Raw genomic sequence first — 27,876 nt, 5'->3', positions numbered from 1 at the left:
GTCTAGGCAGCAGGATAGGAAAGCTTTTGTTCCATTTATCTGGACTGGATTCTGACCACATCCCAGAGGTAATGGAACATGATATTAACCCACTGTGCCTCTCAGACTCCGCTTTCAGGCTTTTATTTATGTGGAAAGTCACATTTACTTGATTTCTTTGAACACTGCTCTGCAATAGCATTAACAAGCATAAATGTGAAGATCAATTCTGTCCGACATCAGTCAATAAAATCAGTAAAACTCCTGGACTAGATCATGTTGACTGTTGCCAGCATTTCAGCTTTTGAAACTGAAGTCATAGGCTTCTACACTGTTAATGGCTATGCAATCATCTCAGATGCAATCCCAGGTCTGACCTGGTGCTGATTCTGAGAGCCCCTTTGTTTTGGATGTGATCTCTTGGTTAAAAAAAAATTGGGAAGCAACAAGAAGGTAATTAAACAGTTATTTTGTAACCATTTGCAATGTTTTTAAAAAATTTTAATTAATTCAATGTTCGTTTTAAATGTCTCTGAATGTCAGCGATATTTAAAAGTTATTAAAATTAATGATGGACTTTACAGCTGATAGAGTGCAACACTGAAACGTGCTGAAGAAACTTGGGAGGTCCTACAGCATCCATAGGAAGTAAAGGATAACCAATGTTTCAGGCCTGGGCCCTTTGTCAGGTAAGTTCTGCTCCCAGCTCTACCAATAAGTAAGATGCTGTTGGGGCATTTTGGAGGCAGGGATGTTGCCATCCAAACAACACTGCAGGTGTTGTGAGAAGTCAGCAAGATGTACCCTCCACATCTGGCATGGATTGAGGATGAAGAGACAAACTGAACCAGTGACACCTCGCCCAGGACCATTGAAATGCAGTTAAGTGCTCAGTATAAGAAAATGCAAAACCCAATGGGGTAGCAATTTGACAGGAGTCACATGCAAAGAAATATATAATCCACTGACTTTAATTGAGCTGAATTTCAAAAACTGACCACAGGCTCCACACATTAAATATCAAATGTGGAAGGATGCATTCCTTCCCATTGTGGTGAATGATCTTTGTGCTGGCACAGTTCGTGTTGTTGTTTAGTGCAACCATAACCACCCAGGTTTGAATCTGCTGCTGTCTGTAAGGAGTAAAACCACAATGCTGGAGAAACTCTGCAGGTCAAACAGTGTACTTTATGTAGCAAAGATAAAGATTCATAACCAATGTCTCAGGCTGAGCCCTTCATCAAGGTATGAAAAATATAGGCATGCACCCAAACAAAATAGCAGAGGGGAGGAGAGAGTCACATGGTCCCAAAGGCAAGAGGTAATAGGTGGACAAGGGAGAGAGGGCACAGCAGCAAGCAGGGGGAGGAGGGATGGTTCTGTACCTCACAGGTGCTTCTCTATCAAAGCAAACAAAAGATAATATTGGGGGAGTTGATGCTGCATTGACAAATCATCATAATTGTTTGTTTTATACTTTGATGAAGGCCATTCAGCTCATTGAATATATGATGGTCTCATCATCAGTCTATTTATTTCCTTGAAATGTATTCTCTCACACATTACCATCAACTTGTTCTGCAAATCATCTGCACTTTTACAGTGCAATTAACCTATCAGCACATCTTTGTGATGTGGGAGGAAATGGTGCAACCGCACGTAACCCACATGATCACAGAGAGCGCGAGCAAACTCTGCTATAGCAACACCAGAGGTAGGATTAAACCAAAGTGGCTGGAGCTGTGTGGCTGCAGTACTAACTACAATGGCATTGTGCTACCCTTGCATTTGAATCCAGTCAATTCCTATCCTCTGAGCTATGCTAATCACAAGAGGTTTCAGCTAAATATTTATAAAAGAGAAGGGCTCTATTGATTATGCAGGTAACCAATAAGGATGAGGTATTCCATTCATATACTGAAAGGACCAGTCACATATCTATCTCTATAGAGAGGACATTTTATCACATATTATCGAAATAAACAGCTGGAGAGCCAATTCAATGTGTATTATATTCAATGTCAGGCAGAACCATGTTTATATTATAAATTGAGATGGGCAACCCTGTGTACATTACACAAAGCAGAAACAGACCTACTTAGTGAATGATAATCCCACTTATTATAAGTATTAACATACAGTTGTTAGAAGAGAAGGAGAATTTGTTTTCTATTTGACCCAGAGATTTAATAACTTTTGTAAATTACTGAAGGTCATGGGCATGGGGGGGTAAATGTGAAATTTTTCCAGATATGATCCCATCCCAGTATAGAACTTGCTTTTGATAATATCTAGCATTTGTGTTCCTACCTCCTGTTTATTTGTTGTTGTTCTTCCCATCCTCTTTCAAAATTCAGAAGAATTGTAATGTTCACTTGTGCGTTTGTAAAACAGACTGAATGTGTGAGACCACACAAACAGCACAAGCTAAGTGAAAAGAGAAGCTTCTATTAGAACCAAAGAACACTATAGCACAGAAACAGGCTCTTCTACCCATCTAGTTCAGGACAAAGTATTTTTCTGCCTTGTCCCATCACCTGCACTCGGATCATAGCTCTTCATACTTCTCCCATCCATGTACCCATCCATTAGTGAACTTATCTTAGTGTTGTTGATTAGGCCTGTTTGATATTGGCAGGAACTAACCATAAAGTCATTTTCACAATTGTTTCCCATTCTATTTAAGTGTTTAACATCTGGATGCTATATATTTTATAAACTGCTGATTTGGTCATTTGAAATGGATGAAAATTGTTTTAATCTCAGTGTTTCTTTTTAAAAGAAAACAGAAAAGATTAAACATTTTGCATTTCAAATGGCATTTTTTTTATGGGGAGACAAGATCTGGGATGTACTTCCTGAAAGAATAATGGATGCAAATTCATGACGTCCATAACAGAATTGTTATTGTAAGTTGGGAAAAACCAAAGAAATACAAACACTGGAGATGCTGGACTCCTGAGTAAAAACTGAAGGCATTCAGTGTCCATGGGTAGAAATGGTCAGTCAACGTTTCAGGTCAGAACCCTTTATTGAGACTAAACTAAAAGCCGTAATGTCGGAAAAGTTAAACAGGAAAGTCTACCGACACTGGGGATATAGTATAATACAGTACTCAAATGTTCTGGAGAAACTCAGCAGGTTATACAGCATCAATAGGGTAACCTACATTTGTACCTGAACCCTTTGTCGAGGTGTGAGCAAAAATAAAAAGTTGGGGGAGGGTGCGAGGTATGTGGTCAAAGGTAGATGTAGATGAGTAGGCAGATGAGAAAAAAGCTGAGGTGATAGGGTGAAGGATTAGCTCTGAATAGAGAGGGAAGAGGTGGGGAAACAGAAGGGGTGGAGAGCTGGAGGATATGAAACAGAGGGTTAGGAAAAGAGAGAGACTTGAGGAAGGGCTTAAATGGAAACTGGAGAAGTTGATGTTAATGTTTCTGGTAAGAGAACGCACAGACTGAATATTAGGTGTTCCTTGAATTTATGGGTTGCCTCAGTTTGGCAGTACATGAAGTCATAGATAGCATGTTGGTGTGGGAATGGTGCAGTGAATTAAAAGGGTTGGCCACTGAAATGTCCTTATTATTGCAGCGGACAGATCAAAAGTGCTCAATGAAATGATCTCTCTGTCTGCGTCCAGTCTCTCTGATGTAGAGGAGATCACCACAGGAGCATTGGATGCAGTAAATGACCTATGCATATTGACAAGTGAAGTATTGCTTCACTTAGAAGGACTGGGCCCTAAATGGTGGTGAAGTAGGAGGTCTGAGCACATATCACATTTCCTGCTGTCACAGGGGTAGGTACCAAGGGAGTGATTAGTGGAAGTAGATGAGTGGACAAGGGAGTCCCAGATGGAATGGTCCCTACAGAAAGATGAGACGAGTGAAGAGAAAGATGTCTAGTGGTGGGATCACATTAAGGGTGGTAGAAATTCTGGAGTATAATATATTGGATGCGGAAGCTAGTAGAGTGGTAGATGAGGTCAAGGGGAATCCTGCCCTTGTTACATCAGGAGGAGCCAGGACAGATGTGCAGGAAATAGATGCTAGTAAGGCTTGAATTGATGGCAGCCAACAAGGGCAAGCATTTTTTGAAGAAGGTGGACATCATTGATGTTCTGGAATGGAAGATCACATCTGGGGAGCAGGTATGATGGAGAATGAGGAATTGAGAGAGAGGAATAGAAGACAGGCTATGAAGAGGTGTAGCCATAGGTGGTAGAAAAGTTGGTAAGCTCTGCTATACTATGGAGAATAGACAGACATGTATATTTAATTTTTCTTTAATATTTTTTCTTTTTTCTTTATGGCTCCTCTTAGGAGAGTTGGCTGAAGGGGGGGTTCTTTTTTCTTTTTTTTTCTATATATAAAAAATAACATTAATGTTTATGGTTAATTGTTGTATATGTCATATATCATTTGTTTTTTGAACGAATAAATAAAGTTTAAAAAAAAGAGAATGGACAGATGCATTGGATTAATTAGATCATTCTGAAATGGATCAAGTGGCCTCTTTCAGTGTTTTCCAAAAAACATTCTTCATTAACTATTGATCTGCTGGATGATTGATTTTCTCAGTGACAACCATTGATATGGCCTGTTTCGAGTTCAGTTAAACACAGTTTTAGTAGAAGGTTAAGGGTGAAATGTTTAAAGGGAACATTAGGAAGAACTTCTTCATGCAGAGAGTATTGAGAGTGTGGAACAAATTCCCTGGTGAAGTGGTGAATGCAGGATGAATTCTTACATTTAAGAAAAATTTGGATGGATCTATGGATGGGAGGGGTATGATCTGGATGCAGGTTAGTGGGATGAGGCAGAAAAATAATTTGAAACAGACTTAATGGGCAAATAGCCTGATTCAGTGTTGTAGTGTTCTAAGGTTCTAAAGAAACTCAACACCCATTTTACAATGACTTTATTATGTGCTTTTTTTCCCTACTGCAGGAGTAATTCAGGCCCATGGGGCAGGAAAAAAAAACAAGGAGGTAACTTGTTTGTCTGGTTACCATCTATCTGAAGCATGATATAAAGAGATGGCCGATACATCCATTCAGTTGACTTTTGCATCTTTTGACCAAATATTTAATTATACATGCATTTATCACACTAAATTCATAATTCTGACATTTTAGCCCAAATAAGCTCTTCATTCCTGCAGCTTGATAAAGTTAGACATGTTCTATATGTGACCTGGCAAAGATTGAAGTGACTTGAACTTGACTTGGTTAAAGATTTTGTGATGTGCATTTTTCACGATAAATATTGACATGAACTATATTTGGCATGGTGAGTGGTGAATGAATTTCAATGCAATGGAGTAAGCACGAGAAGCAAAAATGCAAGGTAAATGTGCTCCAAAGGCAGCATGCATAGTGCAAAGAGAAATCTAAAGGATGGACATAGTCTGCAGCTGGTAGACTCTATTTCACAGCTCCAATGACCCAGGATCAATTCTGACATTTGGTGATGTGTGTGTCGCATTTTGCAATTCTCTCTAGACTGTATGGTTTTATTCCAGGGGCTCTGGTATCCTCCCACATTACAAAGACTTGCAGATTAATTGGCCACTGTAAATTGCCTCTTGTATGCAGTTGAATGCTAGAATCTGGGGTGAGTTGACGGGAATATGGGTAGAGTCAATAAAAATGGGATCTGTGTAAGTGAGTACTTGATAGTTGATTGGGGGTGTGTTTCCATGCAGGTATGACTTTATAACTCTGAGTTGAACAACAGCACTAAAGCAATGACTGGGAATATTCTGATAATCACCGTACAAGAAACAAACCAGTCAATGATTCTGATCCTCAGGGAACAGAACTCTGAAGAAGAATTGTTTATGCTAACAGATGACTCTCATAGATTAATGAAATAAGGAAGTAGAGCAGGAGATTACTGAGCTTTGATGGTGAAGAGTAAAATCAAAGCAAGGGTCAAAAGGTTTTTGAACATAAACAGCAGGGAGTCAACAAATACATTTGATTGATGTTTGAATTCTGGATGAATTCAAAAATGAAAAAAAAATTGTAAATCACATCGGCTTATGGGATTTCAATGCACTGCTACAAAAGTATATTGAGCCAAGTTCACAGGATTTAGAAGGATGGTTCTGTACCCAGAAATTGATCCTTAAACTGGAAGTGATTGGCGAACCATTGATACATAACAGCAATAATTAAACAGACTGGGACTCTATTCTCTAAAAAGAGGATAATTGAGAAAATAAATATTTAAATTCATGAAAGGGGTTGAAAGGCTGAGTAATCATGTGAAAAGAATAAAATTAGTGTCTATAAATATGAGAAAGTCACACAAGTTCAGTGAGTATTTCAACACAAAGTCAAAATCTCTTCACCATCTATCAGATCAGATAGTTTGCACAGTGCAGAAGCTGAAGAAAAATGGGTTTTGTTGTTGAGATTCAGACTCAAAGGGTTGGAAGGGATGAACCAAGTGCACCAAGCATCTTATTTCTGCATGATGTTCTATGCAACGTTACACATATTCAATTGGATTTTCTGGTTTGCCTTCATATAGTTCGTGATCCATCCGTGTGTGTGTGTGTGTGTGTGTGTGTGTGTGCTATATGGCATCTCTTTGTGCAGGTCTGCTTGGCATAGAGGTAGCAAGAAATAGGATTGTTTTGAAGTAAGTTATGACTTGCACAGAATCCTAAGGTCTTGTGTAATCATTCAAAATACCACCTTGCAGCTAGATGGAAAGCTGAAGAACTAAAGATCTTTCAGTAAGGAAAAACTGAGTGACCCAGGTTCAGTCCTGAGCTCTTGTGGTGTCTGTGTTGAGTTTACGGATTTTCCCTGTGACTGCACAGGCTTCTTTTGTGTGCTCTGATTTCCTCCTACATCTCAAAATTGTTTGGATGGTAGGTAATTAGTGAGCGTCAGTTGTCCCTGATGAGTAGATGAGAGGTAGAAACTGGGGAGGATTTGATGGGAATGAATGGAGCATCAATATAAGACCAGGTGGTTAATGGTCAATGTCGACCCACTGGGCTCATGGGCACCACTCTGGTACTGTTAATACTGAAGGCAACACATTATATGAACTTTAAAAGATTTTAAAGATTTAAGGAAAGAGTTTGATTTATTTAGGGGCCAGTTTATTGCTGGGAATTAGTAACAGGAGAATGGAAAGGGAGAATGATTGGGGATAATAAAGAGGAGCTGTTTTAAACACCATATAAATCGCAGCAAAGATAAATTGGGCTGAATATTCTGTGCCATAAATTCTATATAATTCCCCAAAACACTTGTTTTCATTAATATTGTGACTGCATGGACTATTACTTCACTGATAGAGTTAATGGTGTATAAACTAGTGAAACTGTTTGGACAACATTTCCTTTATGTTTGTTTGTCAAACACTTAATGCAATGACATAATTTGTGCCATGATTTCCTTAACAAAAACTTTCCTAAAAGCACTGCCAGCTCTTCCTCCTGAAGGAGCACCGTTCCAGTTAGAAATAGAAATACAGTCAGAAAGAAATGTAGAAAATGTTGCTGGTCTCTGTGTGGACTGCACATTCCATGGAGCCAATTACATTTAATGGGAATGAGATATTCATTTTCAGAATTGTCATCACCAAAATACACGAATTTCCTGATGAAAGGATAACTCAACAGAAGATATGATTAGCTGTCTGTCCAGCACCAATGATTCACCTGTAGAATATCAGCCTTAATCCAAGATTCCAATGAAACATGCAGCCAGTGAAACAGAGCTTCACACAGTGGGATTCTAAAAGGAAGCTCCCTCATTTGCCTTTCTTTATAGGATATGTTCTGTCTGAAGCAGTATTACTGGATGAGATCAAGTTGCTCCTTATCAGAAAAATTGTGAAAAAAGCAGCCTGTTGGAAGGACTTGAAGGCAAGCAGCATCATTGTGGGGGATAAGGAGCTGTTAGCCTTCCTCCCTCCTCTCCTTCCCATATTTTTATTCATTTTGCCACCTGCTTTTTCACTTACACCTTAATGAAGGGCCAAAGCCTGAAATGTTAGTTACCTTTTACTTTCTTTGGATGTTGCATGACCAGTTGAGATTCTCCAGTGCTTTTATGTATTACACTACATCCCCTGTGATGGGTAGCTTCCACAGCTGGCCACAAGGCTGAGCTGACTTTCCCAATAAAGTGTTGACATCAAAAGGAGCAGGTCATTAAAATTTGTCCGCAGCGCACAATTGTATTACCAACATTCTGATCCAAAGGCATCCAAATAAGCAGAATGTGAGAGATTATGCAAACAGGTGGGCTGAATTAATGCAATATGATGATTGGTTTCCATTAATGCAGCAGCTGCACACATTGACCTATCACTTTTTGGTTTATCCTGCTGTTCAGGCTCTGCATACCAAGAAATTCTGACTGCCATTAAAATTGGCAATGGTGCATCTATGGGACAAAGATGCAGCCTGATCTGCTGAGTTTGGTCATCATTTCTAGCTTTTATTTTGCGCATTCATTTACCATTCTTACTGCAGAGTCTTGATTAACCTCCTTTAGTTTATCAAAGAAAAATAGAGAAATTAAATAAATAAATGCACAAAACCTATAGGAATAATTTTTCAGAAAAGAGGAAACTTTTGAGTTTGCTAAAGCTGTGGGTTTATTTTTTGTTTAATTTTGTATCATAAAATTCAAAGTTGTCTGTCAGGAAATGACAGGAAACTGGAGATTCCTTTTGACTACAGATCATGATTTTCAAATACAGGGTGGGCGTGGCGTGATGGTGTAGGCAGGAGACGTGGGAAGACACCTCTCCCGACAGAATTTTTAAAAACATGACATTAAAAAAACTTTTTTGACAGTAAAAAGTATTTAAAAAGTTATAAGAAACATTATTAAAATTACTGACAGCTAAAATGAGGAAAACTAAAACACAGATAGCAAAAAAAAAACAACTCAGAGACAACAAGCAAGTTTGGAAGAGGTGAGGCCTACCTTTGAATCACAGTCTGGGGACTCTATTTCATCTAATCTGCATCCCCATCGACAACAACCACACAGTACAACTGAATCTGGCCTCGACTCCCCGGACCACTGGGAAAGATGGTGCCGGAGCCCGAAGAAGTCCTCCTTTCAACCAAGAGGATCAAACATGCACACATGGGACTTCGCACGTGCGTGCTACACTGAGTGTATGCCACCCTGCTGGAGGAGAGAGGGCTGACCTCTCTCGATTCAGCGACTCTGGATTGTTAAGAGAGGGACCCAGAACTCGGGGGCAGATGGAATTGTCATCTCGATCTACGGAGGTGGCAGGAGACATCACTGGAGGATTTGAAGAGGAAGATACAGTAATCTATCAAGGCGGGCCTACTAAGCATTCAGAAGGATTTCAGATTGGCTATTTGACTAAACAGATTGAGGCTATGTCTAAATAAATAAGTCAAGGTTTTTTGTCAATGAAACATTGATTTATTAGTGTAAAAGAAGAAATTTCAACTATGAAAGCTGATGTAGCAAAATATGCAAGAGTAGAGGATAAAGTACAGGATATAGTTAAGATTGAAGAAGGACTTTGTCATGATGAAGTTGAGCAATGTAAAGGAAAAATGAATATGATGGAGGTGTGGCGCTCTGCGCAGTTGAAGAAAATACAGCTGCCACATTGAGGGTTGTTAACTGTTTATTTGAATTTAGTGCATGCCCCTTTAAGGGCAGCGCTGGCTCAGTCACCACGTGCGTGGTGACATCATAATTATTGCCCAAGGCACACGCTGAGAGGAAGGTTTGAGTCAGGGAGAACCCCTGACGGCGCCATATTCCCATGGCTGCCCCGCCACGTGACGTTACACGCAGGGCCGGTTCGCCATGAGAGAGTGCACCGCCACACAACCCCCACCAGAACCGGCTATGTGTTCCACCACTTGGGCAGGCGGCCTCTGCGCTTGGGCACGGCCATTTGTACTGGCGTGGGCTACCTTCAAGTGGTCCACTATAAAAAGTTCATCCTTCCCCCACATCTAGAGTGAAAGTTCAGCCAGATCGCCGGAGGACCTCATACGGACCTTTGTACTGGCGCTGCAATAGTGCCCTCTGTGGTCCCCTCCAGACGAGTGTAAACTGTGCCGAGTCCAGTTTCTTGGATGAGGTGGGATGGCTGGATGCCATGCCGTGATGGGAGCGAAGGGGCCAGGGAAGCCAGTTTCCTGCAGAGATCCGCCAGCAGGTTTGTGTCCTTGGCTACTATGTCGATTTCTGGGCCAAAGAACTCACCGGGCAGGGAGAGTGGTGCACCAACAAGGCTTTCAGGTCCTCCTTGGGTGCAGTCCTGATCCCAAGGAGGACCCAGGGCAGTTCATCTGCCCAGTCTGGGCCAGTGAGTCGGGCCTTGAGAGCAGACTTTAGGTGTCGGTGAAACTTCTCCACCAAACCGTTGGATTGCGGGTGATAGGCCGTGGTGTGGTGGAGTTTAACCCCCCAAGAGTCTTGCCAGCTGGGCCCATAGTACAGTGGTAAACTGGGCGCCCCTGTCACTGGTGATGTGCACTGGCACGTCGAAACAAGATATCCACTGACTAACCAGGGTCTGAGAACACGTCTCTGTTGAAGCTTCTCTGACCGGGATTGCCTCGAGCAATCTCGTGGTTCGATCTACTACCATAAGGAGGTAGCGCGCCTTCCTAGACACTGCAAGGGGCCAATGACATCAATGTAGATGTGCTGGAATCTCCGAGCTGACGAGTCGAAAGGTTGGATTGGGGCCTGCATGTGTCTGAGGATCTTGGAGCCCTGGCACCTGGTGCAGTTCCTAGCCAACTCTGCCACCTCCTTCTTGAGCCTATATCACACGAACCGCTCCGCCACCATCTTCATGGTCGTCTTCACCAAGGGATGAGCAAGGTCATGGATCAGGCAAAAGCCTCTTGCCCTCCACTGTGGCTGGATTACCAGGTGTGGTGGGAAATGGAGACCTCACAGAGCTACACATCCAGGCATTTGGCCAATGGAATGTCCTTGAGGTCAAGGCCTGAGATGGAAGTCCGGAGGGCTTGTGTCTCTGCGTCATGCTGTTGGGCCTGGGCTAACTGCGAATAGTCTAGGACAGGGGCTAGAGTGTTGATGGACGGGGATGAGAGTCCATATGCTACCACATTGTCCTTGCCTGCCCTGTGCCAGATGTCGGTAGTGAATTCTGACTCGTTAGAGGTGGTGCTGTTATCTGGCTGACCACGGGTCCTTTGCCATAATGAGTGCCTGGATGAGGGGCTTGTGGTCCGTGAAGGATCTGTCCTCCAGGAAATAGTGGAAATGGCGGATGGCCAAGTACAGCGCCAGGAGCTCCTGATCGAATGCACTGTAGTTGAGCTCCGGTGGGCGCAGCTGTTTACTGAAAAAGGTGAGCAGGCGCCATTGTCCATCAAGCCATTGCTCCATAACTCCCGCGACTGCCGTAGCTGAGGCGTCCATCAAGAGTGCTGGGTGCGCCTCCAGGCGTGGGTGCACCATCATCGTCGCACTGGTGAGGTCTTCTTTTGCTGCCGTAAATGCTTTGTCCACCTCTTCCGACCAGGATAAAGTCTTTTCCTTCGCGGCGATCAGGGCAAAGAGTGGACGCATGATACGGGCGGCACTGGGGATGAACCGATGATAAAAGTTCACCATCCCCACAAACTCCTGCAGGCCTTTGAGGGTGGAGAGTTTGGGGAAACGTTGGACAGCTGCCACCTTCTCTGGAGCCGGGGCGGCCCCAGCCTCCGAGATGCTGTGCCCCAGGAACTGCAGCAACTGCTTGCCAAACTGGCATTTGGCCGCGTTGACCGTGAGGCCAAACTCTGCCAGCCGGCCAAACAGGGTGTGGAGATGGGCCTTGTGTTCTTCGTGACTGCGACTGGTGATAAGGATAACATCTAAGTAGATGAACACAAAGTCCAAGTCCTTACCCACTGTATCCATGAGGCACTGAAACATCTGGGCCACATTCTTTAACTCGAAAGGCATCCGGACGAACTTGAAAAGCCTGAAAGGGGTGATGATCGCAGTCTTTCCCACGTCGTCGAGGTGCACTGAGATCTGGTAATATCCCCGCACTAGGTCGACTTTGGAAAAGAGCTGCGCACCGTAGAGGTTGGCCAAGAAATCCTGTATGTGGGGGACTGGGTACCTGTCTGAGGTTGTGGCATCGTTCAGTATTGGTAATCTCCACAGGGTCTCTAGCCTCCAGATGATTTGGGGACCATGTGGAGCAGTGATGCCCAGGCACTGTCTGACTGCCAGATGATCCCCAACTCCTGGAGCCTTGAAAGTTCTTCCTTAGTCTGCTGTAGCCTTTTGGGCAGCAGCCTTCTGGGCTTGGTGTGCAGTGGGGGGCCTTGCGTGCTGATGTGTTGGAAAACTCCGTGGCGGGGAAAAGGGGCATTGAAACATGGCTCCAAGATGGCGTGGAATTCGTGGAGTATATTGGCCTCTTGTCCTTCATATCGACCAGCAAGCCGTGAGCCCACAGGAAGTTGGCCCCTAACAGCGCGGTGCCCACCGAGGCTAACATGAACCTCCAGAGGAATTTTTCTTTACCGATCTGGATCTGCACCCTGCAGGTGCTGTAGGTTTTGATGGTGGAACCATTGGCCGTGCGCAGGATTGGACTAGGAGATCGGGTGCGAGTCTCTAGCGCTATATGGGGTAGGACGCTCAGCTTGGCCCATGTCCACCAGGAAACGCCGGCTGGTGGATTTATCGGTGACATGAAGGAGGCTGTTCATGCAGCCAGCTCTCACAGCCATCAACGGCAGCTGGCCTGGTCATTTCCCTGGAAGCTGCAGGGTTGGCGGCACTTACGGGCTTGCGCTCCCCAGCGCTGGTGATGAAAGCACCAGGTCAAATGGCTCTCTTCTGGCTTGTGCTTGGGGGCGGATTGCGGTTGACTAGTTCCTGGTCTTGGAACCTGGTTGAGGTCTGCCGCATTCTCCCTCTTCGTGCGCCAGAGGGCATCTGCTTGGGCTGCGACCTTACGTGGGTCCATAAAATCCTCTGGCATTTGTTCAGGAAAATCTGACAGAAGAGGAAACAAGGCTTATGATCCTCCACCAGGGCCAGCATCTCGTCCATTAACGCTGATGGGCTGCGGTCCCCAAGCCCATCCAGGTGCAAGAGCCTGGATGCCCATTGCTGGTGGGGGAGTCCAAATGTCCCTAGGTGCAAGTTCTTGAGGGCAGTATATTTACCCTCAGCCGGAGGATGATGGATGTGGTCGTCAACCCTGGCTGCTGTGTCTTGATCCAGCGCGCTCACGACATGGTAGAGCATCGTGGCATCCGTTGAGATGTTTCTTAGGTGGAATTGCACTTCTGCCTGCCCAAACCACGTCCACAGGCGATGGGTCCAGAAGGGGGTGAGCTTGATTGCCGTGGCATTAACCTCAGCCGAATCCATGTCTGAGTCCAGAAAGGCATCTGGGCTCATCAGGGTCACCACTGTGGCACTTTGCACAGTTGAAGAAAGCACAGCTGCCACGTTGAGGGTCGTTAATGACTTTATTTGAATTTAGCGCACGCCCCTTTAAGGGCAGCACTGGTCAGTAATCACATGCATGGTGATGTCATAATCGCTTCCCGAGGCGCGTGCTGAGAGGAAGGTTTGAGTCAGGGAGAACCCCTGACGTCACCATCTTCCCATGGCTGCCCTGCCACATGACATTACATGTGGGGCTGGTGCACCATGAGAGAGTGCGCTGCCACAGAGGATTCCTTTACTGGTTGGGAAATTCAAAGAAATTACATTAAAGAAAATTGATGCTTTAGAGAACCGGAGCTGTAGAAATAATATTAAAATTGTTGGACTCCTGGAAGATTTGGACCCAGTATAGATTTTTCAAAAATGGATTTCTGATGTTTTGTGAAAGGAATATTTTCTGAATGGACTGGAATTAGATAGAGCTCATTGAGCACTTAGTAAAAAACCTCTTCCTGGTCAACCACCACGCTCTATTCTAATTAGTTATCTGCGTTATCAAGATAAAGAAACAATTCTGCGTGTAGCAGTTCAGAATGCGAGAAAACATCAGGGTCATTTTGTGGTTAAGAATAGAAGAGTTTTATGAATTCTTAAGCCAAGTTATTATCAAACTCCAGAAAGAGTTTAATCTGGCTAAAGCAGTTTTGTGGAAGAAAGTATATAAGTTTGCCTTCAGATATCCAGCAGTGTTAAAGGTTTTCCATGGAGAGTATCAAACCCAATTTTTTAAGGATGAAGGTGAGGCTCTGGTATTTGCTAATTCTTTGCCAGATTATAAACAGCAAAGAAGTCAAGAAGGTTTATTTTGAGCAGCCACAACTAGCTCAAGAAGGGAAGAAGAATGGAGTGCACAAAGTGGAAGAGTGTAAATCAGCTGAAATTGATATTGATGATCAAATTAACAGATATTTGGAAGAAGCTTATCATACTTGAACTGTTTTATTTACTGTCTTTTAATATTGTTCTGTTTGGGAGGGGTGATATTTGTTGCTTCTCCTTTTGAAGTCATTAGCCACTTAGTGGCATAGGTCACTTCCTGTGCGGTAGAGGGAGGTAATACCGTGGTACAGTATTTTTTATTTTATTTTATTGGGAGGGGGATCTTTTTGGGTGTTTTCTTTTGCTTTATTAAGGAGATGAACATTGTATTTAAGTTAACTGTGGATTGGAATTTCACTACATAGGGTAAAGAGGTTTTAAGGTTTAAATAAATAAGATGACTAATTTAATATTTGCAATATTTAATGTTAAAGGGCTCAATAACCCAATTAAAAGGAAGTGAGTATTGGCTTACACTAAAAAAAATAAAGTAGATTTTGCTTTTTTACAGGAAACTCATTTAACTGAAAAAAAATAACATCAGAGATTGAAAAGAGATTGGGTTGGTCAAGTTGTTGCTTTGTCTTTTAATTCCAAAGCAAGAGGAGTTGCTATTTTGATAAATAAGAAATTGTCATTTAAGTTGGAATCTGTCATTGAATTGGTTGGTAGACTTTTAATTGTAAATTGTAAAATTTATTTGGAATCTTGGACTCTTATGAAACTAATGTGGATGATAAAAAAATTATTCAAGATTCTTTTCTTAATTTGTCACAATCATATGACAAAGTTATGATAGGAGGTGATTTTAATTGTCGTCTGGATCCATTGTTAGATAGGTCTCCGAAAACAGTAACTAGAACTAAAATGGCAATAAAAAGTATTAACCTTAATGAAAGAAATGAATTTGGTTGATATATGGAGAAAAATAAATCCTAAAGAGAAAGATTTTTCTTTTACTTCATTTTGATATGATTTTTATTCTGGAAAATATTTATTTTTGTTATCGGCACAATTACAAGATCAGATAGTATCTGCTGAGTATAAAACTAGACTTTTGTCAGATCATTCTCTTTTACTAATAACATACCGGATCAGAAAAAATGGACATTACATATCGGTGGAGATTTAATTCTTTATTATTAAAATGTTGACTTTTGTAATTTTATGAGGGATAAAATACAGCAATTTTTGAAAATAAATGTAAATTCTGTTAACAGTAAGTTTATATTATGGGATGCTTTGAAAGCATATTTGAGAGGACAAATGATCAGTTATACTTGTAAAATTAAGAAACATTTAGCTGAAGTAAATAAATTAGAAAGGGAAATATAAAGATTTACAATGGAATCCAACAGAGATTAATAAGATACAACTGATTATCAAAAAAAATTACAGTTGTTATGGGCCCAGAGGACCCCAAAACCCAGGAGCCATAGATATTCACCAAGACAAATGGTTACTTAAATAAAAGTTGCTTTTAATTATCTTTAAGCATAAAAATAGAATCACACTTTAACTTGTCACTATTGACTTAATTAACCTAACTTAATCCCCTTCTAATTCTAAGCGCATGTGTATGTAATGTGTGTACAAGTTCAGAAAAGTTCTTTGGTTCACAGTCCAATCTCACGTCTCATTCCTCCAAGTTTAATGGTTGCACACAATTCTTATACTGTCCACAGAATTTAACATTTATGAAGTTCACCAGGCTTTGCTGCTTGAAAGGTCAATGGTTACTGTCATGATAATGAATATGTATGAGATGAACCGGAAGTCACGTGGTATGAGAGAGAGATAAGAGCACAAGCAGGAGAACAAAGGAAACTGGAAAAATAAAGACCCTGAGAAGTTTACCTGATAAAACTTGTGTTTAATGTTTTATTAACTTCACATTTCGGGCCACAAATGTGACAGTTACCACTCAGGAAGGTTCCTGTCAGTTTTCAGAGAGAGATTTGTTGTTCCTGGACACCCACAACTGATTCCTTGTAACCAGCTACTTCACTGTCTTTCCGAAGAAACATGGCCCATCAGGGTATTCCCGATGATAACGTCTTTCTTTCAGGTCACCACAGAGTTCCTTTTTGTTTCACTTATTTCAAGTGAAACATTAGGCTGCCAGTCCTCAGCTCTTGCATGAACCACAAGAGCTTTGACCAGGCTGAACTAAGCACTCATAACCCATCTTCCAAATGGTGTTTTTCCACAAGCTTTCCAGCTTGTCCTGTTCTAGTCCCAGCTGCTGCTGCTTACTGTAAAACTGAAGAATTGAACTCTCTCTCTCTCTCTCTCTCTCTCTCTCTCTCTCTCTCTCTCAGAAAGAAAGCCTGTTTTACTTTCTCTGCTTGCAAAACCTCATGACCCTCTTGGAACAATAATTCCACTCCAGACTGCCTGCGGCTGCAATGAGTTCTTTCATCTGTGGCCTTTTTGTAAACATCAATCCATTAGTGAAGTCCCTTGGGTACTCCCTAAAGCTTTTGCAAAGGCTCTTGGCATCAGCCTGTCTAGCATGAGCAGGGCTCCAGTATTTTAAATAAGATCTGTTTTGAAGTATTTGCATGTAACCTACACTAAAAAACCGCCACAAATTATCTCCTTTAAAACATATCTATAATCTGACATAAATTTGAAAAATTACTACAAAGAAGTAACCAGAAGTATTATGAGTTAGGGGAAAGGGCTCAAAGTTTTAGCTTAGCAATTGATATTAGAACAAGTTTCAAGAATGATAAATGCTATTAAAAAAAGATTCAGATATTACTGCAAGAGATAAATGATGTATTTAAGGAATTCTATTAAAAAATTAATTATTTCTGAGGTTGTGAAAGATGAAGTTAAGCTAAAAATTTTTTAAAATCTGATCTTAAATTGCCATCATTAACTAATAAGGAAATTAATGAATTGGAGACACCTTTTATTCAAAAGGAAATTACAGAAGCACTTAAATCAATGCCGAATGGGAAATCTCCAGGTGAAGATGGGTTTACGGCTGAGTTTTATAATGAATTTCCAGATTTATTGATAACTTTACTGTTTGAGGTTCTTAAACAAGCTAAGGAAATTCATTCTTTACCAGATTCTTTTTCTCAAGCAATTATTAGTTATTCTTAAGAAAGATGGAGATCATTTGAAAGCAAATTCTTATAGACCTATATCTTTGTTAAATGTTGATTATAAAATGGTAATGAAAGTTCTAGCCAATAGACTGGCAAGGTATTTACCTCTTTGATTTGTATAAACCAAACTGGATTTATTAAAGACTGTTATTCTGCTGATAATATTACAAAGTTAATTAGTTTGATAAATATTTTGCAGGATATATCTTTATCATTACATGCTGAAAAAGCATTTGACAGAGTGGAATGGGGATTTTTATTTAAAGTGTTGGAAAAATTTAAATTTGGACCAATATTTGTTAGTTGGATTAAGGCAATTTATAAAAAAGCCAGTGGCTAGAGTTGTGATGAATGGTCAGATATTATCGCTGTTTACATTGGAGAGGTCTTCTAGGCAGGGTTGGCCTTTGTCATTGGCATTGTTTGCATTGGCTATTGAACCTCTGGCTCAATTAATAAGACAAGATAGTAATATTAAAGTCATTAAAGTGAAATCTGATGAATTTTAAATTAATTTATTTGCTGATGATGTTTTGATCTATTTAACAGAACAAAAAGAATCTTTGAGATTTTTACATGACAGATTAGAACAATATGGAGTAATATTGGGGAAAAAAGTGAAAATATGTTATTGATTTGAAGATGAAAATTGTTAAATTTAAATGGTAAAATCAAATTAAATATTTAGGTATTAAAGTTGACAAAAAATGTAATCATTTTTTATATGAATTAAATTATTTACCTTTATTATATAAAATAAAAAATGATTTAAATCGATGGAATAAATGTCCTAGATTACAATATATTTTTCTGTCTATCCCTTTTAAAGTTCCTCAGAATTTTTAAAAATATTTGTATTTTATAGTTAGGAAGTTTTTACAGAAAGATAAAATGTCAAGTCTCTTTCCAAAAATTACAACTTCCAAATTTTCAAAATTATTATAAGGCAGTACCATTAAAGTTTATTAATAGAATGTTTGATTTGGAAAGTCGATTGCAATGGGCAGATATTGAATTAAATTGAATTAATGAGAATAAGAAGGATCAATTTGTATATAAATGGAATTTGAAGTTGTTATGTAAATATAATTCACCAATTTTGATAGATTTGATGGAAATATGGAATAAGATAAATGAAGAGATAGGTACATGTGGTAAAGTTTCTATGAAAACACCTTTGTATCAGAATAAACTTTTTCCTTTTATGGTTAATAATCAACTTTGGAAAATATGGGATCAAAAAGGAATTCAATTTGTACAAGATTGTTATGAAGCAGGATATTTGATTACTTTTCAAAGGATGAAGGAAAAATATAAAATCTTTGAAATACTCTTTTTGTTATTATCAAGTTAGAGCTTTGTTACTGAATCAATTTGGGAATACTATGGGGTTGCCCAGACAGATTAATTATGAAATTTTAATTATAATGGTAGATAAAAAGATTTGCATCAGAAATGTATGCATTATTACAGAATAAAATGTTTAAGACAGATTTACAAAAATCTAGGTTAAAATGGGAAAAAGATTTAGAAACAGAAATTACTCAGGAGGAGTGGAGAAATTTGTGTAAATATAGTATGACAAAAATAGTGAATATAAGATATAGATTAGTTCATTATAATTTTATACATCAATTATATTTAACTCCTGAGAAATTAATGAGATATAATTTACTTTCTACAGATTTATGTTTTAGATGCCAGGAGAAAAAAAGGACCGTTTTTACATTCAACATGACTGCGTAAAGGTGAAACTTTTTTGGATGCGGTTTAAGGAACCTTTACAAAATATTTTTAAAGTTAAATTCCCAATGGATCCATCAATATTTTTGCTAAGTAATATTAAAAATATTTGTTTAGAATTAAGATTAAATAAATTTCATATAGCATTTTTTGAGATTAGTGTTAGCAGTTGTGAGAAAATGTATTGCGATTACTTGAAAAAATGATATAGAGTTGAATTTACTTCGATGGCATACAGAATTGAGATCTTGTATACCATTTGAAAAAATAACATATAATTTATAAAACGATTATCTTTTTTATCGGAAAGTTTGGAGCCCTTATTTGGATTATATGGGTTTAAGATTTTGAATGCCTCAATTCCACAATATTTATCTATGTTGTTATAGTTTACATTTTTTTTCTTCTTTTCATTTTTATTTTTAGAGGTGGTAGTTAGGGGAAAGTTTAGAGGTGGTTTTAGGTAAGGGTATATAAAGGGGGAGGGTTTACTGAATAAGGGGGGTAGATGCTTTTTTTTTCTGTTATATGCCATGTAATATATATTTTGTATTGTGTTTATTAACTTTATGTATCATAGTTTTTAAAATTTTAGATAAAGTATTAAAAAAATTTCCAACTACAGTTGAAATGAAAGCAATTCCTTTTTTTATCCAGCCTAAGTTTATCCAGCCCTTCCCCCTTTCTACGCTTCTATAGTTTTTGCTCAATGTCGTGATCTATTGCTGTGTGAAGTCCTAACAGCAGTGTAGGTGAGAGAGTGACAGCAAACATGCAGGTGCTGCACAAATGTCTGTGTGTATTTTGGTCAGTATGGTTCATAGTATGAAAAATTAAAAAATTTTTTAAAAAGTGTCTTAATTCAAGCAATCTGTTGGCATAATCTCTTCTTTTCACTTCAGTTGGATTTGTTCTGATCCTTCCCTCTAGTGAAGGATGAGCGTGTGGAGACAACACATGGGCATTTGCTATCTGCTCTCTCAGTTCAAATAACTGAAGCTTGAAGTGTCTTCATGAAATGAATTTTGCATATTTTTGCAATTTATCCTTCAAGGGAAGTTTAGCAAATCTGGGTAGTTGACTATGGCAAAGCTATTTCCTGTAGGTGCAAACACAACAAATTACCAAAAAAAAAAATCTTGGCCACCAAATATGTCCGCATTCACAGGATTTAAACTAAACACAATGCGGTCTTTGTTGCACCTTCACGTGATTAATGACAATTTGCAAAAGAGCCTTTCCACGCATGTACAACAATTTTTTGTAACTAAAAATCTTCAGAGATCTTAAACAAGAAAGTTTTCAGATGCTGGGATTGATTGCTAAACACAAACATGGTGGAAAGAGTCAGCAGGTCACACAGCATTTATTAAGGGTAACCAAGGTTTTGGACCCTTTATCAGTTATAAGCAAAACAAACAGGTGCCTAAAGAAAATGATGGGGGAATGGGGGAGGAGGAGAGGAGGGAGGAAATAACAGGAGGATGGTAGAAGAGAAAAAAAACTGAAGTGATGTGGGAGAGGATTACTCTCTGAAAGTGTGAAGGGAAGGGATGGGGAGCTGGAGGAAGGGAGTCAGAGGGATAGGGAAAGAGCGAGACTCCTGGGAGAAGATTAAAGAAAATTGGAGGTCAATGTTAATGCTGTCTAGCTGGAGACTGCCCAGATGGTATATAAGGTGTTGTTCCTCAAATTTGTAGGAGCCTTAGTTTGGCAGTATACAAGGCCATGAACAGGCATGTCAGTTTGGCAATCGTACATGGAATTGAAATGTTGAAAAAAACTCTCTTGGAATCAATCACCAGAGCAATCCTGGAGGGCTGGTAACATGGCCCTGAGTCATGTGTTTGAGCATTTTTCAGATCATATGTCATTCCTTTGAGGGAATGTTGGTAAAATGAGCAGGTCAATTCATGGCTAGCTAAAATCATTTGCATGAAAAAGCCAGCAATAATTTGAAACTGTATACCGAAGCTGAAGGAAATGTGTGTGTCCATACCAGTAACAATACAGTGTACACAGGATTAAGTCAAAGCATTTATTTTATCCAGAGAGGATCCATCTTCTGAAACTTTCTATCTTGGATCTCAATCCTGTTCGTGTGCAAAAGCTTTGGACTACCTCATGGCTGTTAAAATGGAATCATCCCTACTCAGTGAAACCCACTCTTTGGTCCTGCTGGATTCCCTCTAGATGATTGATGATGTACTGTATCAATCTTGAGGCACAAGGCTGAATGCTTGGCTGGTGAGAAATGCTTCACAGAGCATGCCCAATATTGGACTGGTGGATCACTGAAAGCAGGTGTCATTCAGTATTGGATTAATCACAACTCTATATACTAAAATCAAGTTTTTGCTAAATTGTTCTTAATTATGTTCTTCTCTTTGGCTTGGCTTCGCGGATGAAGATTTATGGAGGGGGTAAAAAAAGTCCACGTCAGCTGCAGGCTCGTTTGTGGCTGACAAGTCCGATGCGGGACAGGCAGACACGATTGCAGCAGTTGCAGGGGAAAATTGGTTGGTTGGGGTTGGGTGTTGGGTTTTTCCTCCTTTGCCTTTTGTCAGTGAGGTGGGCTCTGCGGTCTTCTTCAAAGGAGGTTGCTGCCCGCCAAACTGTGAGGCGCCAAGGTGCACGGTTTGAGGCGTTATCAGCCCACTGGCGGTGGTCAATGTGGCAGGCACCAAGAGATTTCTTTAGGCAGTCCTTGTACCTTTTCTTTGGTGCACCTCTGTCACGGTGGCCAGTGGAGAGCTCGCCATATAACACGATCTTGGGAAGGCGATGGTCCTCCATTCTGGAGACGTGACCCATCCAGCGCAGCTGGATCTTCAGCAGTTATAAAGCACCATGCTTGTAATAGCAGAAGCATTGTATCGCATTCTGCAGCTCAGTTGCCACTGTACTTTATCATTTACTCTAATTGCTGTCATTTAATGAGTGTAAACTGGGAATGTGGAGGACTATGAGTTTAATCCCCATCAGTAAGCAATCTTTGCAGATTGATAGATGTGTGCAGATAATTAACTCCAAAAAACTGCACAAAATGAATGCCTTTCGTTTTCATTCCTTTTTGAATTGCAATAGATACAGCATGTTGAGGTTTAAACTGAGAGGTTGCCAGTGGCAGTGCTTGAAGTGAGTGATGAGAGGTACTTTGTAACAGAGCATTTTGTACTATTCAGGGCTTGACATCAGGCAATAAATAAGTACAACTGCATTTTTAATTGAAATTTATTTGACAGTTTTGCTCATATTTTGGAGACAATCATGTGCCTATATGCCAATATTTCTGTTTATGTTGTGCACTTAGAAATAATAATCATAAAACTCATGGAGGCATTTCTGTCCATCTTTCTTGTGTTCGCAAAACCTACTGCTCTTTCATTTACTATTTTCTGCAAAAAGGCAAATCCAGTTTCTTTACTACTAAAAGGATGCAGGTAATGGATTTGACAGGACACAGTGATATCTGTTAGGATTGGTTTGAGTGTGTATTTGAATAAAAGGTTTGGCTTTGGTTAGGGTCATGACAAACTGGGTTTATTTGGAGTGAAGGAAGGTCAGAGGAGATACAATTCAAGTCAACAAAGTTGGGGATAGATAGGTTACATTGTAAGAAACATTTTCTCCATTACAAAGATGTTTAAAGCTTGAAGACATTGCTTTAAGGTTAAGGGAAGGAGGTTTAGAAGGAACTAGAAGAAAGGGTTGTCTGAATATGAAAGGTACTCTCTAGGGGTTGGTGGAAGCTGAGAGTTTCACAATATTTAGAAACTATCTGGGTGATCTCTTAAATTGTCAAAACATGGGAAGGGAAGTGCTGGTAAATGGGATTGGTATTGATGGATGTTTAATGACCAATACAGATGTGGAGGGACCAGGGGCCCATTTCTGTGCTGTATGACTTGATGACTTTATGTCTGCTATAATTAGGCCAGGATGGTTTGCTCACTGTTTCCTCTTGACCAACATTCAGTGTTTATTTCTCAAACAGATCAATGGCTTTTTTGTAATTGATGTATCTGTGTTACTAATTCAGTCAAACCAATCATAGAAGAAAGTAAATTCCTCTGTACAGGTTTGATTAGTTAGAGTCTAGTTGGGCTGTTGGGTTTTAATCTTAACCTAGATCCATTTTCTACCAAAAACTCATTTTCCACCATCTTTGTCATAATTACATGTCGTAATTCAATGATATATAACAATAAAAATCAACCTCCTCTTATTTATGATTTATCAATGATCATAAAACTGACAAATATCACAGACTTTCTTTCAAGTAAAAACAGGTCCCCAGACCCTGTTTATCTTGATATCTCATAATTTTGAACATGTAATAAATATTTGTGGGCAACGTGGTTAGCACAACACTATTACAAATGCCAGCAACTTGAGTTTGAATCAGGCACTGTCTAAAAGGAGTTTGCATGTTCTCTCTGTGTTTGTGTGGGTTTCTTCTGGATGCTCCCATTTCCTCCTACTTTACAGAGGTATGGGGTTAGTAGGTTAATTGGTCACGTGGGTGTAATTTGGCGGCACAGGTTCATGGGCCAGAAAGGCCTGTACCATGCTGTATCTCTAAAAACAAAATCAAATAAATATTCTTGTAATCTGATTTTAAATTGGCATCTGTCCAAGTGGGCATCCATGTGAAAGAGAATTTTTCTGTGTTTTTTTTGCCACATGGTGGCAGATCTTCCTGCCCAACTTCTGCGAGGTGGGAGGGCTCAAAACTCTGCCTGGAGAAAGTTCTACTGGCAGATAGCTTTGATGCAAATGACCACTGGTGACTTAAAGAACGAAACAAATTGAAAAGATTAGTCTAATCATCACTCAAATGTAAGTACTGTAGTAAACCAAACAAACACCATTCCTGACTTCTCCTTTCTCAGATAATGATCCTCTTTAGATAATCAGATATATTTATGATTGTCATATGTGCCAAGACTCAGTGAAAAGTTTTCTTTTGTGTGCCATTCAAAGAGTTGCCATGCTCTGGTGCCATTTTTGCAAAAGAAAGAAAGGAGAAAAAAGAAAGTAACATTGAAAAGACTTAGATAGGCCTTTATACATAACAGAAATAGCAGGTCATGTGTGTGAGGTAGGAAAGGATTAGATAGTGGTGGTGAATGTTTATATGTCAGCACAATATTCTGGGCCTGTACTATGCTGTAATTTATCCTAAAAGAAAATAAAATCCCTTCAGAGGCAGAGGTTGGCCAAAGGTCACAGTCCCCCTCTCCTCTAATGTAGTTCTCTATCCTCTGATGCCAGGTTCAAGCCCCGAACCAGTTTCCTGCTGTCCATCACAAACCTGGCCCAAATTCCCTATAGCTCTCAATGCCTGTGGCCTGGCAGGAGGCCTACTGTCCATCGCAACTCCTCAGTCATAACTCATGTTGGTGGCTGAGGCCTGGCAGGAGGCTTTGGCAACTGGGCCCAAGCTGGGGCCCAAGCTGGAGCCCATCTTGACAAGCTGCCTTCACTCCATATCATTCCAGTAAGATGGATAGAACCTGTGCCATATTCCTATGCTCTGGTCCTAGCTGACCCGGTCAATGCCTGTAAGATCACTCCTCAACCCCCAAAGGGCTGTTGGCCTCTCCCAGTGACAACCATTTCCACCACTGCCTCCCAACTTAATTGCTGCTGCCTCCACCTCTGTCATCATCACAACCATCTCCCCACTACTCTCGGCATAGCCCAGCATCAGAAAGATCTAATGTGAACCTCCTCTCGATTTAACTGCCTGTGCCACTATGAAAGCATGAATTGGATCAGTACTTTGCATCCTTTTCTACCACATAGGAAGAGAATTACCCCCACCCCCCCCCCCCCCCCCCAGCAGTTCAAACTAGAATTGAGGAGATTATATGGGATTCAAATTAACAAAATGATCATAAAAATTAATGGGAGTTATGATGCATAAATATTCAGGAGCTCAGCATCACAGAATAGTTGCGGCATGTTGGGATACTATTTTAACTGTCAAATCCATTGGTTCTATGCAAAGGAATCTAGTGAGTTCCCTCCCTGCTTTTTGCCCTCAGCCCTGCAATTTCTTGCTTTTCAACGCATTTGTATGTGGCTCCACTACCAGGCCTTAACTACTTACTGCAAGATGAAAAAGGTCGCCCTTTCTTTTGCCAATCATCCTCTTTCCCTGTCCAATTTATTCTTGACCACATGTCCATTGACCCCGGTTAGAGAGAGAGGAAATTGGCCAAAGTTCCTGCTCTTGACAACTGCCACGTGGTCCTGAAACCGATAGTTTTCACCCCTAATATTAAAAGCAGTAGGTCGAGGGGCTTCACTGGTTTTGGTATTCACCTTTAAAATCTTTAGATTTGAGAATTGTGCCGATAGATTTGCAATTTACTCATGTTGTTCCACCCTTGAGAAAGCTGTAAGAGGAACCAGGTAATTACTGTTAAACATCAATTGTTGGCAAATTATTACAGTTTCTCTTTAAGACAGGGTGACTGAAACAAAGAAAGCCAACATGCCTTTGTTAAGGATAAGTTATGCTTGAGTAATCCAGTTGGATTTTCTGAGGCAGTTTTCAATTGGATAGGAAAGTCATTATTTATGGATATCATCTCAATGGGCCTCAAGGAAACAGTTAAAAAGATCCAACAAAAGAGGAGATCAGAAATATGAAGGTGAGTCTAGCTGGAATAGTCCTTTTGTCTTGGATTGGTTTCTGGTTGGAAACAGAAGAGGGATAGGGGTGTTAAGCTCTGATTGGCAAGGCTGTGACAAGTAGTGTCCTTCAGGAATTTGTGGTAGAGCCTCATTTTTTTCAAAATGACAGGCAATTGGATATCCAACTTTCCAAAATGACTCCTGTTCAAAAGTAGTGCAGATGAGAACAGGAATTGCAAAGAGAAGTTGACAGATTGTGAACAAAATTATGCCAAATGGCATCCATTGCAAACTAATGGAGTAATCCAAGAGAGATAAATCCGATTAGTTTCCAAAAAGTGGCATAAAGAGAGAATTTGGGACTTCAAGTGTACAAAATATTAAAAGTCAACAGTCTAAAAACCAACTATTAGAAATGCTGCAAATCAAAAAAAAAATGCTAGAAATAGTCAGCAGATCAGGCAGTATCTGTGGAGAGATGAACTTACCATTTCAGACTGACGTTCCACCAAAACTATGGTAATACTGGTGTGTGTTATTACACTGACAGAGTCTAATAACCTGCTCTGTTAGGTGAGAAGCCTTCATTGGGTTGCTCCACTTTCCAACATCAGTAACCCCCCCCAACCCCGTCAATAAAGATCTATCAGGATCCCATGGCTTTCAAGATCTGTCCTTTATGGGAGTAACAATGATGCCTGCCCGACCATCACAGTTCACTCTCAGTGAGGTCCTTGCTCATATTCTGATCATTACTCTGGAGCCCTTTTCCATCTTATTCCAACTGGATATACATATTTCAAATTGAGTTAATGAACTTGGAAGGGTTAGAAGTAAAGATGCAAACATTTCTGTCCATTGTCTCATGTACTGTCAAACTGAGACCACCCACAAATTGGAGGAACAACACCTCATCTTTCCAATGGGCACCCTCCAACAGGATGACTTCTCTGGCTTTTGTGGAAACCCTCCCCACTTCTTCCCCCGTTGCCTTCCTCCAGCCCTGTCTCTCTCCCTTTTCTCTGTCTCCTTTTGCACAGACATGATCAACTCTTACCTTTTATTAGTCTGGACTCCTCCCCCAGCCAGCATTGTCTGTACTCTGAGATTTATTGTTCTTTGCTCATTCTGATTATTCTTTAAAGATGGGCTCAGGCCTGAAACATCGGCAATATATCTTTGTCTCCTAGACAAAGATGTATTACTGAAAGACCGGCCGATTTTCTTCAGCATTTTGGTGTATTTTTACCACAATCACAGCTTTTGCAAACTTTGGTGTTTTATACAAAGAGAGAAAGAGAGGGATATAAGCAGAGAGGGAGAGAATTCTGCACAGTGAGATAATTCAAAATGGAGAAAAATAACTTAGCATGGAGAAAAAGAGAGAATTCAAATAAAGAGATGTGAGAATTCAGCATAGAGAGAGAGACAATTCGGCAGAGAGATTGAATATTCAACAAGTATATTATTTTATAAAATTATGGAGAAATCAAGTTGGGAATTAAGAAGAAATGCCTTTACCTAAGAATGTTCATGGAGAGTTATTTAGACCATTTGGCCCATGTGTCCATCCTTGCTCCAACTCCCCCTCTTGTTTCTCTGCAGTAGACAATTTATCTGGTGAATAGTCTGGTGGAATCTGGACAAGCATATTAGAGTTGTGAAAAAAAAATGAAGCCTCAAATTATTATAACTTCTGGCATGGATGAGGATAGTTGGACCAAAAGGGTTATTTTAGTGTTCTATTTCTTATTAAAATATCCATTCCCAGGGCTATTCAAAGCAGAAGTTTTTAAAGTGAAACCTAGTCATCTGGTAGATGTGTTCTTAACTCATATAGAAGAGCTGGGAATTATGAGGTCATTCAGTAGATTATGTTTCTATTTTTCAGCCTCAGATTTGAAACAATGACTTTTTTTTAAAAAAGAAAATAATTTTTTTCACCCACTGTTTATTCGGATATGTGATCCTATTAGCTAATGTTTCCTGGCAGAGAACTCCTGGGAAATCGAAATGTAGTATCTTATTGAATTTCTGTGTGAGCAGTAACTTAAGCATAGTGGCAAGAGAATAACGTATGCCATT

General features: G+C 40.1%; 1 protein-coding gene across 7 annotated transcripts in view; it reads left to right on the top strand.

Moving 5' to 3' along the window:
• Positions 1-27,876, top strand: part of psd3l (pleckstrin and Sec7 domain containing 3, like) — a 538,648-nt gene that overhangs the window by 76,510 nt on the left and 434,262 nt on the right. For 2 of the 7 annotated variants that reach the window (XM_069925820.1, XM_069925819.1), the window contains one exon: positions 19,085-19,148. The exons of the other annotated variants lie outside the window; for them this stretch is intronic. In XM_069925820.1, the coding sequence (XP_069781921.1) occupies positions 19,098-19,148 (51 nt within the window). In that variant the 5' untranslated portion in view covers positions 19,085-19,097. The remainder of the gene's footprint in view (positions 1-19,084; positions 19,149-27,876) is intronic. 7 annotated transcript variants of the gene reach the window in all.

The sequence above is a fragment of the Narcine bancroftii genome, chromosome 3, assembly GCF_036971445.1.
Source record: "Narcine bancroftii isolate sNarBan1 chromosome 3, sNarBan1.hap1, whole genome shotgun sequence".
NCBI classification, from domain to species: Eukaryota; Metazoa; Chordata; class Chondrichthyes; order Torpediniformes; family Narcinidae; genus Narcine; species Narcine bancroftii.
This window is presented reverse-complemented; position numbering and strand designations above follow the sequence as displayed.